The sequence below is a fragment of the Panthera onca genome, assembly GCF_046562875.1.
Source record: "Panthera onca isolate mPanOnc1 chromosome E1 unlocalized genomic scaffold, mPanOnc1 haplotype 2 h2.Chr16_ul_7, whole genome shotgun sequence".
NCBI classification, from domain to species: domain Eukaryota; kingdom Metazoa; phylum Chordata; class Mammalia; order Carnivora; family Felidae; genus Panthera; species Panthera onca.
Genome location: NW_027675821.1, coordinates 305518 through 320686, shown reverse-complemented (window position 1 = coordinate 320686; position 15169 = coordinate 305518). Strand labels below are relative to the sequence as shown.

The 15169-nt window shown below is 37.5% G+C and overlaps 1 protein-coding gene across 1 annotated transcript in view; it reads right to left on the bottom strand.

The window, feature by feature from the left end:
* Window positions 1-15169, bottom strand: part of LOC145715180 (uncharacterized) — a 91296-nt gene that overhangs the window by 16278 nt on the left and 59849 nt on the right. The window contains exon 2 of the mRNA XM_081794852.1: window positions 3818-3871. Coding sequence (XP_081650978.1) covers window positions 3818-3871 — 54 coding nt within the window. The remainder of the gene's footprint in view (window positions 1-3817; window positions 3872-15169) is intronic.

The following is a 15169-nucleotide window of genomic DNA, read 5'->3' as shown; positions in this document are numbered from 1 at the left end:
TGAGGGATTGGTTGTAATAATTCCATTTTCATTCATGATTTTATCTATTTGGGTCCTCTCCCTTTTCTTTTTGAGAAGCCTGGCTAGAGGTTTATCAATTTTGTTTATTTTTTCAAAAAACCAACTCTTGGTTTCGTTGATCTGCTCTACAGTTTTTTTAGATTCTATATTGTTTATTTCTGCTCTGATCTTTTTTTTTTTTAATTTTTTTAACATTTATTTTTGAGACAGAGAGAGACAGAGCATGAACGGGGGAGGGGCAGAGAGAGAGGGAGACACAGAATTGGAAACAGGCTCCAGGCTCTGAGCCATCTGCCCAGAGCCTGACGCGGGGCTCGAACTCACGGACCGCAAGATCGTGACCTGAGCCGAAGTCGGACGCTTAACCGACTGTCTGCTCTGATCTTAATTATTTCTCTTCTTCTGCTGGGTTTAGGCTGTCTTTGCTGTTCTGCTTCTATTTCCTTTAGGTGTGCTGTTAGATTTTGTATTTGGGATTTTTCTTGTTTCTTGAGATAGGCCTGGATTGCAATGTATTTTCCTCTCAGGACTGCCTTCGCTGCATCCCAAAGCGTTTGGATTGTTGTATTTTCATTTTCGTTTGTTTCCATATATTTTTTAATTTCTTCTCTAATTGCCTGGTTGACCCATTCATTCTTTAGTAGGGTGTTCTTTAACCTGCATGCTTTTGGAGGTTTTCCAGACTTTTTCCTGTGGCTGATTTCAAGCTTCATAGCATTGTGGTCTGAAAGTATGCATGGTATGATTTCAATTCTTGTAAACTTATGAAGGGCTGTTTTGTGACCCAGTGTGTGATCTATCTTGGAGAATGTTCCATGTGCACTCGAGAAGAAAGTATATTCTGTTGCTTTGGGATGCAGAGTTCTAAATATATCTGTCAAGTCCATCTGATCCAATGTGTCATTCAGGACCCTTGTTTCTTTATTGACCGTGCGTGTGTCTAGAAGATCTATCCATTTCTGTGAGTGGAGTGTTAAAGTCCCCTGCAATTACCACATTCTTATCAATAAGGTTGCTTATGTTTGTGAGTATTTGTTTTATATATTTGGGGGCTCCTGTATTCAGCGCATAGACATTTATAATTGTTAGCTCTTCCTGATGGATAGACCCTGTAATTATTATATCATGCCCTTCTTCATCTCTTGTTACAGCCTTTAATTTACAGTCTAGTTTGTCTGATATAAGTATGGCTACTCCAGCTTTCTTTTGGCTTCCAGTAGCATGATAAATAGTTCTCCATCCCCTCACTCTCAATCTGAAGGTGTCCTCAGGTCTAAAATGAGTCTCTTGTAGACAGCAAATAGATGGGTCTTGTTTTTTTTATCCATTCTGATACCCTATGTCTTTTGGTTGGCACATTTAGTCCATTTACATTCAGTGTTATTATAGAAAGATATGGGTTTAGAGTCATTGTGATGTCTGTAGGTTTCATGCTTGTAGCGATGTCTCTGGTACTTTGTCTCACAGGATCCCCCTTAGGATCTCTTGTAGGGCTGGTTTAGTGGTGACGAATTCCTTCAGTTTTTGTTTGTTTGGGAAGACCTTTATCTCTCCTTCTATTCTAAATGACAGACTTGCTGGATAAAGAATTCTCGGCTGCATATTTTTCCTGTTCATCACATTGAAGATATCCTGCCATTCCTTTCTGGCCTGCCAAGTTTCAGAAGAGAGATCGATCACGAGTCTTATAGGTCTCCCTCTATATGTTAGAGCATGTTTATCCCTCGCTGCTTTCAGAATTTTCTCTTTATTCTTGTATTTTGCCAGTTTCACTATGATATGTCATGCAGAAGATCGATTCAAGTTACGTCTGAAGGGAGTTTTCTGTGCCTCTTGGATTTCTATGCCTTTTTCCTTCCCCAGATCAGGGAAGTTCTCAGCTATGATTTATTCAAGTACACCTTCAGCACCTTTCCCTCTCTCTTCCTCCTCTGGAATACCAATTATGCGTAGATTATTTCTCTTTAGTGCATCACTTAGTTCTCTAATTTTTCCCTCATACTCCTGGATTTTTTTTATCTTTTTCTCAGTTTCTTCTTTTTCCATAATTTTATCTTGTAGTTCACCTATTCTCTTCTCTGCCTCTTCAATCTGAAGCATGGTCATTTCCATTTTATTTTGCAGCTCATTTATCGCATTTTTTAGCTCCTCCTGACTATTCCTTAGTCCCTTGATCTCTGTAGCAATAGATTCTCTGCTGTACTCTATACTGTTTTCAAGCCCAGCGATTAATTTTATGACTATTATTGTAAATTCACTTTCTGTTATATTGTTTAAATGATCAGTTTAAACCTTTTTGATCAGTTCGTTAGCTGTCGTTATTTCCTGGAGATTCTTTTGAGGGGAATTCTTCCGTTTGGTCATTTTGGATAGTTCCTGGAGTGGTGTGGAACTGCAGGGCACTTCCCCTGTGCTGTCTTGAATAACTCGCGTTGGCGGGTGGGGCTGCAGTCAGACCTGATGTCTGCCCCCAGCCCACAGTCAGACTGGTGTGTGCCTTCTCTTTCGCTCTCCTAGGGGCAGGATTCACTGTGGGGTGGCGTGGCCCGTCTGGGCTACTTGCACACTGCCTGGCTTGTGGTGCTGGGGATCTGGCTTATTAGCTGGGGTAGATAGGCAAGGTGCATGGGGGCGGGAGGGGCAGGCTTAGCTCGCTTCTCCTTCTGTGATCCGCTTTGGGAGGGGCCCTGCGGCAGCTGGAGGGAGTCAGGTGCGCCGCCGGAGGTGTGGGTCCGCAGAAGCACAGCGTTGGGTGTTTGCGTGGTGCAAGCAAGTTCCCTGGCAGGAACTGGTTCCCTTTGGGATTTTGGCTGGGGGGTGGGCGAGGGAGATGGCGCTGGCGAGTGCCTTTCTTCCCTGCCAAACTGAGCTCTGTCGTTCCGGGGCTCAGCAACTCTCCCTCCCATTGTCCTCCAGCCCTCCCACTCTCTGAGCAGAGCTGTTACCTTATAACCTTCCAGATGTCAAGTCCCGCTTGCTGTCGGAACACACTCCGTCTGGCCCTTCCGCTTCTGCCAGCCAGACTCGGGGGGGGGGCTCTGCGTGGCCGGCGGGCTGCCCCTCCGCCCCGACTCCCTCCCGCCAGTCCGTAGCACGCACCGCCTCTCTGCCCTTCCTACCCTCTTCTGTGGGCCTCTCGTCTGCGCTTGGCTCCGGAGACTCCATTCTGCTAGTCTTCTGGCAGTTTTCTGGGTTATTTAGGCAGGTGTAGGTGGAATCTAAGTGATCAGCAGGACACGGTGAGCCCAGCATCCTCCTACACCGCCATCTTCCTCTCCGTCCTAACTCTACTATTCACTGATTTAATACAGAATATTTTTCCCCAACATAGAAGAGGTGTCATATATTAATGTCAAATTAAAAAAAAAAGAATTTGCTACCAAGACACAGAATTGAAATTATTTATTCTTATTTATTATTTTGAAAGAGAAAGAGAGACAGAGAGAGAGAGAGAGAATGAGTGAGGGAGGGGCAGAGATAAAGAGAGGGACAGAAATCCCAAGCAGGCTCCATGTTTTCAGGGCAGAGCCCCATGTGGTGCTTGATCTCATGAACCTCAGACCATGACCCGAGGCAAAATCAAAAGTCGGCTGCTTAACCAACTGAGCCACCCAGGCACCCCAGAATTTAAATTTTATTACTAACATGTAGAGATTTAAAAGTCTAACTCTAAGAAATTAGATAAAAAGCGATCTATCAAATGAAGGATAAAATGGTAGAATAAGCAAAGAAATAAAAGTCTTTGAAATATAAATTTGAGTAAAACTTATATTCTTAGATTATATTAACTTCTCACCTGTAAGAGTTTTCACTCCATCCATCAATTTATCAAGATCAACCTTCCCATTATCTATAAAAAAAAAGGTAAAGATAAAAATAATAAAATGATGCAGACTCAGAAAAACAGAGTATGAAAACCTTATATTGTGAAAGTCGACTTCTCTTCGTTGTGCTCTATGTCAATCCTCAACTTATAAATCCATTTCTTCAGAAATTCTATGATAGAAGACGTGCCCTATTCCCTGTCAGAGGTGAGCCAACTATCGTCCATTGGCCAAATCCAGCCCACTGCCACGTATCTTTTTATTTTTTCACCACCTATTTTTATATGGCCCATGAGCTAAGAATCATTTTTACATTTTCAAATGATTGTAAAACCCAAAAGGATATTATTTGTGACACATAAAACTTACACAAATTTAAAATTTTAGTGTCCATAAATAAAATTTTATTGGAACACAGCCACACTGATTTGTTTACACATTGTTTATAGCTGCTTTTGTACTACAACAACATAATTGAGAAGTATGACATCATCCACAAAGCCTGAAATATTTATTATTTGCCCTTTATAGAAACATTGCTGACCCTGCCCTAGAAGATAGAGTCCACTCAGAGGCAATTTATACTCCTGAATTGTTTAGATTCACCCTACTTTATAAACCTGGAAGAAACTATTATTGATGTTGGCCATGTTCTATGACCCTGCTCAATTATGGTATATCCATAAAGCCTACCTATCATTGTATAATAAAAGGAAAAATGAAGTAATCTTTCATATATTCCCAATATAATTTTTTTAAAAAGCCTTTTCAATTACTATGATAATCATGGAATGGCTAGTGACATATGACCGGTGTATTTTTGAAGCAATTGTTAAAAAACTTCATTCATCTCATTATAGGCAAATTTCCCTTTTTTTTTTCTATTTTCCACTACTTTTATTTACTTAGTCATCATACATTAGTTACTGACAAGTGGTCAAGAAGTTCCTAAGAAGAGGTATGGTATTTAACAGGATCACAAAGATTGCCACTCAAACTGCTAGGTTGGCTCGTCACATTTCCACAGATTTTGATGGTAATGAGACAATGAGCCCAAATGGATTAAGATAGTTTATTACTTATACCCAAGAAGTAAGATCAGCATGGTGTTGGATCTCTGACACTTTAGTCCCAGAGTACAACACGGAACCAGCTGGACAGTGGACTGGTGGGACATACGATGAGTTGTTCTGCTGCTGGGGAGCTCACTCAAATGGTACGCAGCAAGTTTTATAGACTTATACAGAAATCTGCAGCTGTATCCTAAGGGAGGGAGGCGGAAAGTTGTGTTCAACTGAAACTAGGGAGATGAATGAGAAATGACCCTGTGACCGTCTCCTGTAGATAGGGAAACAGATGGAGATACTGCTTGGTGGCAGCTCTTCACAAGGCTGTCTACTTCCCCTTGTTCCAGGAGGAACTGTGACGCTTTCAAGAAAGACTTTGGTAAGACTGTGGTCAAGATATATTTATGTGGCCTAGGTGGAGATGTGCAAAGTTGTTAGAGAAGAACCATTTCCCTCAAATTACATATCTAATATTTGAAATATGCTAGGTCTTAAGGGTACAAAGATAATTAAAGTACACTTTCTACTTTCAAGGACTTCGGAGTTTGGAAAAACTGGTATGCTGAGTAAACAAAATTCAGAGATAGTGTACTTTTATGGAAGACTCTGATCAAATTGCCTGAAATTTTCCCATATACACCACATAGTAATTTTCCTTTTCCATAAATAACAAGTTAAATTAGGAGATTATTATCTATTATTGTCGAGCCAAGTATTTTATTTATTTATATATATTTTTAATATAATATACTGTCAAATTGGCTTACATACAACACTCAATACTCATCCCAACAAGTGCCCTCCTCAATGCCCATCACCCTCTTTCCCCTCTCCCCCACCCTCCATCAACCCTCAGTTTGTTCTCTGTATTTAAGTATCTGTTGTGGTTTGCCTCCCTCCCTCTCTGTTTGTAACTATTTCTTTTTTTTCCCCTTCCCATCTCCCATGGTCTTCTGTTAAGTTTCTCAAGATCCACATGAGTAAAAACATGTATCTGTCTTTCTCTGACTTATTTCACTTAGCATAATACCTTCTGGTTCCATCCACGTTGCTGCAAATGGCATGATTTTATTCTTTCTCATTGCCAAGTAGTATTCCATTGTATATATAAACCATATTTGCTCTATCCATTCATCAGTTGATGGACATTTTGGCTCTTTCCATAATTTGGCTATTGTTGAAAGTGCTGCTATAAATATTGGGGTACATGAGCCCCTATGCATCAGCACTCCTGTATCCCTTGGGTAAATTCCTAGCAGTGCTATTGCTGGGTCAGAGGATAGTTCTATTTTTAGTTTTCTGAGGAACCTCCACATTGTTTTCCAGAGCGGCTCTACCAGTTTGCATTCCCACCAACAGTGCAAGAGGGTTCCCATTTCTTCACATCCTGGCCAGCATCTATAATCACCTGATTTGTTCATTTTAGCCACTCTGACCACTCTGATCACTTGGTGTGACATGGTATCTCAGCGTGAGTGTGGCTTTGATTTGTATTTCCCTGATGATGAGTGATATCGAGCATCGTTTCATGTGTCCATTGGCCATCTGGATGTCTTCTTTGGAAAAGTGTCTATTCATGTCTTCTGCCCATTTCTTCACTGGATTATTTGTTTTTCAGGTGTGGAGTTTGCAAGTTCTTTATAGATTTTGGATACTAGCCCTTTATCCGATGTGTCATTTGCAAATATCTTCTCCCGTTCCGTTCCATCGGTTGCCTTTTAGTTTTGTTGATTGTTTCCTTTGTAGTGCAGAAGCTTTTTAACTTGATGAGGTCCCAATAGTTCATTTTTGCTTTTAATTTCCTTGCCTTTGGAGAGGTGTCGAGCAAGAAATTGCTGTGGCTGAGGTCAAAGAGGTTGTTGCCTTTAAGGAAAGTATTTTAAATATACATATGTCCTATTGTAAAAGATAGATTACAAACTGTAAGAAGAATATGAAAATCATCTAGGCCTGGAAATCGGCTAACTTGCTTTTTTTTCCTTATAATTTAGAATATTTATTTTATATCATTGAATGTTTAGAGTTAAACCGATTTTTTTTTTAATTTTTTTTTTTAACGTTTTATTTATTTTTGAGACAGAGAGAGACAGAGCATGAACGGGGCAGGGGCAGAGAGAGAGAGAGGGAGACACAGAATCGGAAGCAGGCTCCAGGCTCTGAGCCATCAGCCCAGAGCCCGACGCGGGGCTCGAACTCACGGACCGCGAGATCATGACCTGAGCTGAAGTCGGACGCTTAACCGGCTGAGCCACCCAGGCGCCCCAAGAGTTAAACCGATTTTTAAAATATCACTCTTATGCAGGGGCGCCTGGGTGGCTCAGTTGGTTGAGCGTCCGACTTCGGCTCAGGTCATGATCTCGCAGTCTGTGAGGTCAAGCCCCCCACCTCGGGCTCTATGCTGACGGCTCAGAGCCTGGAGCCTGCTTCCGATTCTGTGTCTCCCTCTCTCTCTGCCCCTTCCCTCCTTGTAGTCTCTCTCTCTCTCTCAAAAATAAATAAGAAACATTAAAAAAAATTAAAAATTAAAAAAAATTAAAATGTCATGCTTATGTAAACATAAAAATATGCGAGATAAACTTGCAATTACTATAATTTCATATTTAGAATCTAATTCTTTTAAATTGCCGTTCAGCTCTTCAACTCAGAATCACTGGTGTCTGCTTTTGTCTCCAAAATATTGTCCAGTGTGCTATCAACAGCACTGGTGACACAGCATTTCTTAGATGAGGGCTCCACTAGAGTTTTTTATTTAAAGCTAACAAGAAATTAAAAATGTTTTTTGAGAGTAGTTGACACATAAGGCTACATTGGTTTTAGGTGTACAACGCAGTCATCTGATAGGTTTTTACACGTGATGCCATAGCACCACAGGTCTAGCTACCATCTGTCACCATACAACGCTATTACAATATCATTGGCTATATTCCTTATACAGTGTCTTTTATTGCATGACTTATTCATTCCATTACTGGAAGCCTGCATCTCCTACTCCTCTGCATCCATTTTGCTAATACTCACATCCCCACCTCTCTGGCAATCAGTTTGTTCTCTGTATTTACAGGTCTGATTGTTTTTTTGTTCGTTTATTGACTTTTTTTTAGATTCTACGTGTGAGTGAATTGATATATTTGTCTTTCTCTGACTTACTTCACTTAGCATAATACCCTCTAGGTCCATCCGTGTTGTCCCAAATGGCAAGATTTCATCTTTCTTGACAAATATGGCTGAGTAATATTCCAGTGTGTGTGTCTTCTTTGTCCATTCATCTATTGATAGGCACTTAGGATGCTTCCATATTGTGGCTATTATAAATAATGCTGCAATAAACATAGAGTGCATCTATCTTTTTGAATCAGTATTTTTGTTTACTTTGGGTAAATACTCAGTAGTGGAATTATTGGATTATATGGTATTTCTAGTTTTAATTTCTTGAGGAACCTCCATACTGTTTTCCATAGTAGCTGTACCAATTTACATTCCCATCAGTAGTGCACAAGAGTTCTTTTCCTCTACATCCTCACCAACAATTGTTATCCTCACCAACACTTATTATTCTCATTGTTTTGATTTTAGCCAGTCTGACAGGTCTGAGTTGATATCTCATTGTGGTTTTTATTTGCACTTCTCTGATAATGAGCGATACTGAGCATCTTTTCATGTGTCTTTTGGCCATCTGTATGACTTCTTTGGAAAAGTGTCTATTCAGATCCTATGCTCATTTTAAAAATCAGATTTTGTTTTTGGTGTTGAGTTGTATAAGTTCTTTATATTTTTTGGATATTAACCCCTTATTGGATATATCATTTGCAAATATCTTCTCCCATTCAGTAGGTTGCCTTTTTGTTTTGTTGATAGTTTCCACCACTGTGCAAAAAGACTTTTATTTTGAGGTAGTCCCAATAGTTTACTTTTGCTTTTGTTTCCCTTGTGTTAGAAGACATATCTAGAAAAATGTTGCTACAGCTGATATCAAAGAAATTACTGCTTGTGTTCTCTTCTAGGACTTTTATGGTTTCAGGTCTCACATTTAGGTTTTTAATACATTTTGAATTTATTTTTGTGTATGGTATTAAAGAGTGGTCCAGTTTCATTATTTTATATGTAGCTGTCTAGTTTTCCGGACAAATGGTCCAACAATACCATTTGTTGAAGAAACTGTCTATTCTCTATTGTATATTCTTGCCTCTTTTGTCATAGATTAATTGACCATGTCATCACGGGTTTATTTCTGGGCTCTCTATTCTGTTCCTTTGATCCATGTGTCTATTTTTATGCCAGCATCATACTGTTTTGATTAGTATGGCTTTGAAGTAGATCTTGAAATATGGAATTGTGGTATCTCCAACTTTGTTTTTCTTTCTCAAGATTACTTTGGCTATTTGGGGTCTTTTGCAGTTCCAAACAAATTTTAGGATTATTTTTTCTAGTTTTGTAGAACGCGCTTTTGGTAAATTGCACTGAATTGTAGGTTGCTTTGGATAGTATGGGCATTTTAACAATATTTGTTCTTCCAATCCCTAAGCATGGAATATCTTTCTATTTGTTTGTTGTGTCATCTTCAAATTCTTTCACCAATGTGTTATAGTTTTCAGAGCACAGATTTTTTTCCCTCTTTGGTTAAGTTTATTCCCATTTCATTCTTTTTGGTGCAATTAAAGTTAACAAGAAATTTTGACAAGTTGATGTCTGATGTCCATCCTCATTGCTTTGAACTTTATTTTACCTTTGTGAGGGATTTGGCAGTTTCTTTTGCCTTCACTTACACTGTATGGTGTATCATAGGCAATTCTTTTGTGTATGCATCATTAACAACAGGTAGTATAGATTTTCTACTTGTGGGTTTCTTTCTTTCTTAGGTCCAAAAAGCATTTTGTTGTAGCTTTGCAATAAAATTTTGAAAAACAGAATTGTGGTCTTTCCTCCAATGGTGAGATGTTTTCTTCACTAATCATAAATTTATACTTTGCCACTGTTTCCATGCTTTTCCTGTAGACACAACTTTCCCTTCAATTCTTAATGACAGCGCAATTTTTTTGGAGAAGTTTTTAAACAGCAATTAAACTCCACACATGGGGTACCAACAATACACAACTTAAAGTGGTAACGTGCCACAGTGACAGGCTAAAACCAAATTCACAAATGCAGACTCAATGACAAGAATGTAATAACTCTACTATGTGATTGGTAACAATTATAAGATGCATCCTGATTCACATGCTAAAATGTGAAAGTATTATTTACATATATATATTTTTTAATTTTTTTTTAATTTTAAAGAATATATATTTTTTAAATAATGAAATATGAGGCTGATTCTGATTCTGCCATGGCCGTATCAGCTCTCTACAATCTATTTTTCCTGATGATTAGACTAAAAGTCTAAAGAAAACACAAAAAGCAACAACACTAGACTGTAGAAGAGAACCAAAACTTGCAGAAGTGACTGGCAAGGGGAGTGAGCCTTCTGTTTTTGTTTTCTCTTTTCCCTAATGTCTTTGTCCTGAGGGTGGGGCCCCAATCACAGAACTGCGAGGCAGAGCAGGAAGCTAAGATTGATAAAAACTCCATCTCTTTGACCAGGGAAACCTGGAAAAGAGGCCCCTTCAGGTTGGAAAATATGGCGTAATTCCAGAGAGGAGAGAACAATGGAGAAAGGGATCCCCTAATTCTGTGTATGAATCTGTAAAAGTCTTGGGCTCACTTTTGAGTTGTGCATGCATGAGACAGATACAAAGAAAGCATTCTTGCAACGGCTTTGAGAACTGAATTAAGATTTAAACCAGGGCCCAAGTCTCAGACTAACCCAAGTGGCACATGCAGACAGACCCACAGCAGTAAAACAAAGCTTTGTAGAATGAACTGAGACTGGAACCATCCAGAGAAATGGGAGATGGAATTTGTGTTCTGAATCTCAGAGTTGATTACCTGCTAAAACAAAACCCACCAGCATTGTTCAATGAATTTTAAGAGGACCCAGAGTCTACACAACAAAATAGTTGACAAAGTTGAGGATACAATTCAGAATTATTTAACATACAAAAAGTTAGGAAAATGAGATCAATTATCAAGTGAAAAGGCAATCAACACATGCCAATCCTTGGATGACTCAAGTGTTAGAATTATCAAAAAAAAAAAAAAAAAAAAAAAGGCTCTAAAACAAATATTTTGGTCACAGAATCCCTTTACGCTGTTAGAAGTTTTTGGAGACTCCAAAGAGCGTCTGATTGTCTTGTATGCTAAATCGTAAAACAAGTGTTAACAAAATTCAAAGGACTGAAATCATGCAAAGTATGCTCGCTGACCACAACAGAGTTAAATTAGAAATGAACAACCAAAGGAAATCCGAGAAATTCAAATATTTTGAAATCAAACAACACATTTCAAAGTAATCCATGAGTCAAAGAAGAAATTACAAGAGAAATTAGAATGTATTTTTATCTGAATAAAAATTAAATACATGAGACACAGTGAAGGTGGCGCTTAAAGTAAAATTTATAGCCTTAAATAACTATGTTAGAGAAGAAGAGAGATCTCAAATCCATAATTAAGTCTTTATCTTCATCTAGGGAAGTAAGAGCAAGCCAAACCAAAGACAAGCAGAAGGAAGAAAATAATGAAGATTAGAGTGGATATGAGAACAATGACAGAGAAACTCAATGCAACCAAACATTTAGTCTTCGAAAACATCATCAAAATTGACTAGCCAAGAAAAAAAGAGAGAGGACACAGATGACTAAAATTAGTAATGAAAGAAAGGATTAACCTATTGAACTTAACAGTAATTTAAAGGCTAAAGAGGGAATACTGTGAACAACTTTATGCCAGAAATTAAACAACTTACATGAAATAGATTCCAAAATGGACACAAGCTGCCAAAATGGAATAAAAAAGAAACAGAAAATCTGAATAGTGTTGTAACACACAAGAAAATTAAGCATTGGAAATTTTCTCAGAGAGAAGGGACTATGTCCAGATGGCTTCTTTGGTAAATTATTACAAATAATTAAAGAAATAATATCAGTCCTACATAAATTATTTCAGAAAACAGAAGTGGGAAAAAACACCAATTCATTCTATGAGGCTAGTGCTACCTTAATATGAAAGCTAGACAAAGACATCACAAGACAAACTCCAGTGGTGATGCCTTGTAATGATACTGGGAAGGAATGAGTTTTAGTAGAAAAATCAAGAGCTCAGACTAAGACAAGTTAAGTTACAAGTTATTTGAGCTATCCAAGTGGAGATTGCAAATAGGTAGTAAATAAGCCAAATAGAGATCCAAGGAGTGTTTTAGGTTAGGAATATCTATCAGTGATTCATTACCATACAGATAGAATTCAGAGCTCAAAAAGTAGGTAAGATCACTTAGAGAACCCATCAGAGCCTTGAGTTATTTCAACGTTTTGAAAGAAGGTACAGAAAAGTAGAAGAGGGGAAGATAAGATGGGGAGAAAAAAACCCCAACTAGTTTCATAGAAATGGATCATTCTGCCCACTGTGTGTAGAGTGGATTTAAAAGTAACAAAATTATAGGCAGAGAGAGAGAGAGTTATCTAGCAGTCTAAGAAGAGATAAAAAGAAATAGAAATAAGGGTAGTGATACAGGGCTAAAGAGTAGGAATGGATTTTAAAAATATTTAGGAGTTTAAATAGGCAGCAGCAAGTAATTAAGTGGACAGAGATTTCTGGCAGGGTCAGTGAAGGAGAAAAAAGGATGATCAGTTTAAAAAGATATGGAATATATTAGATTACGAATTTTATCCTTGAACAGCTATTTGGGGTGGACTAAATAGAAATGTCTCAGAAGATTTAGAATAAAATAGTTTGAAGACTGGGGAGAAGACTGGAAAGAATATAACTGATGGTTCAAACAGATGGTTAAAAGTAGGGGTTCATAAAATCACTCAGGGAGAACACATAAAGCAAAAAAGCAAATGGTTCAGATTGGAAGAACTAAGAAATGAAGCGTTAGCAAGCGTATGATCACTTTTAAATTTAATCCGTAGAAGTTTTATTCTACATTCTGACTATTCCTCAGATAAACATTCTGGCTTCTCTGGTTTCTATATGAAAACATGTTGATAACTTTACATTTTAAAAATGAGGCAGGATTTCTTTTTACTTTAGAATGGGTTCTACTCTAAGATACATTTCCTTTCAGCATCAAATAATCCTAATTTCAAAAATTCTCATATGCACATTCACAGGCAAAGCTCTGCAGAAACACAGAGTAATAACCACAGTGCTTACCGTTAACTGGTAGGTTATCTGTTAGACTTTGAAGCTCCTCTCCTGTGAGCACGATTCCCATGTTTTCTAGAACAGTATTGACCTTACTTCTTTCAACCTTCCCTCCTTAGGAAAGAGACACAAAGAATGACAAAAAATATTAAAATATGAAAGAACATTAAATACTAGAAATCTATCAGTGCTCTGTTACTATTATATTGAAAATGTTTTTACTATTAATATGAAAAAACTAGGAATAAGGAAAAATAGAATCCTTTTCAGTACTATTAATATTGCTTTGAAACATGAGTACCAAACTCTATTTTAACATTGTGTTAAAGAGCCTTAAGCTTTACCTTGATGAAACTATGGACAAGAAATAATTTATGAAGGGATTTTGCAACTTAAGCTAAAGACAACTAATTGAATTTGCAGTAGAGAAGGATTTTGAAAAAAAACTCTCAGTTGCCAAAAAACTTGTACTGCTTTCCACTGGAACCTGACAATTACTTTATGCCTGGTTTATCCATACTGTGAAACAGTTTATGAACACCGAGTTTTTGGTGAATATTTTAAGATAGAAAACTATTTGTATTAGTTAAAAAGAATAGATAATTATCTTGTAAACTACCTAGCATGGTAGTTTACAGAGGGCTTTAGTTAAAATGTTAAAAATTTAGTTAAAAATGTTCTGAAGCTGAAGCAGGAGCTGAGGCTCAGAGTGCATGGAAAGGAAAATTTATTATTAAAATTGTAAAACAGGAGGCCTAGAGACTAGAAAAACTAGATAGATAGGGAAAGAGAACTACAGGGAGGCCGACAAGTATCTGGCTATCATTGTCTCATTGTTAAGGTGACGATTTAGTTGATAAAGACACATAGCAAGATGCTATCAAATGGGCAGCATGGTGGACAACTTCCACATTAAATTAAAAAATAATCCTGCTCCCACTCTTCTGGAGGGCCTAGGAGTGCGAAGAGGCACTCTTCTTTTGACAGGTGACTCCTCTCAATAGGTACCAAGTGGCAGAGCTTTTAAGTCATTTCTTCATTCTCTTTATGTTCTTCTCTTCTTTTGGACTAAGCACTAGGAGGGAAAGCAAAACCAAAACAAATCCTAGGCACAAGTTGGTACCTTTGCCTACATTTTTTTTTTTTGTCTTAACTGAATCTCACACTAAAAACACATTCTTTTTAGGGGAATTATAATGAACATTAATTTATGATTTGGATTCTATCAGGAAACAATGTCCAATATTTCTAACAATAGAAACTATTTTTATTTTCTTTGCTTAACTAATTTTCAGACTACCTACCATTCTCTTCATGTTTTGTTTTATCTACCTAGAATTCAATTTACACTTTCAAGATTAAGTTATGAAAAATACAAGAAAATGTGGGACCTACAAAGATTTAAAAAAACTCATCACAAAATACCTCTTTTAAAATAAAGAAACTACATTTAAAAATCAGCTCATAAAAGGATGGCTTGGGTAAAGCTCTAATGATATAAATTAAAATGTTAAATCTCAAACTGCTCATTAACTCACCTTTGAAAGACTTCAGACCATCCAACAATCTATTTTGATAGATCTTCCCAGAAGCTACAATGCAAATCACACTCTATGTCAGACAAAGCATTATATAGATGCTCAGAAACATAATACATATACTTCAGAATTTCAGGGAGGGTTTTCATTTACTGAGTAAATATGTTCTTATTCATCCTCTAATAACAACAAAAAAATGAGACGGGATACAATAGTGACAATTATGCCATTCTAAACCCCTGACAGAACACTTGACAGTCTCCCTATGCTGGTTTCTTTATCCTTTGATTTCTCTTGTCCAATTCTTCTAAAATTCTCTCCCCTAATCACATTCCTTCATTTTTTTTCTTATAGTTTTGTCATTGGCTAGAGGGCATGGCATGACAGCATTTATTTTGCCCCTGGTGGCCTGGGTTATATAGAGAGATAGAGATATATAGATTGATAGATATAACTTAAAATCTGCCTTTTCTAATTA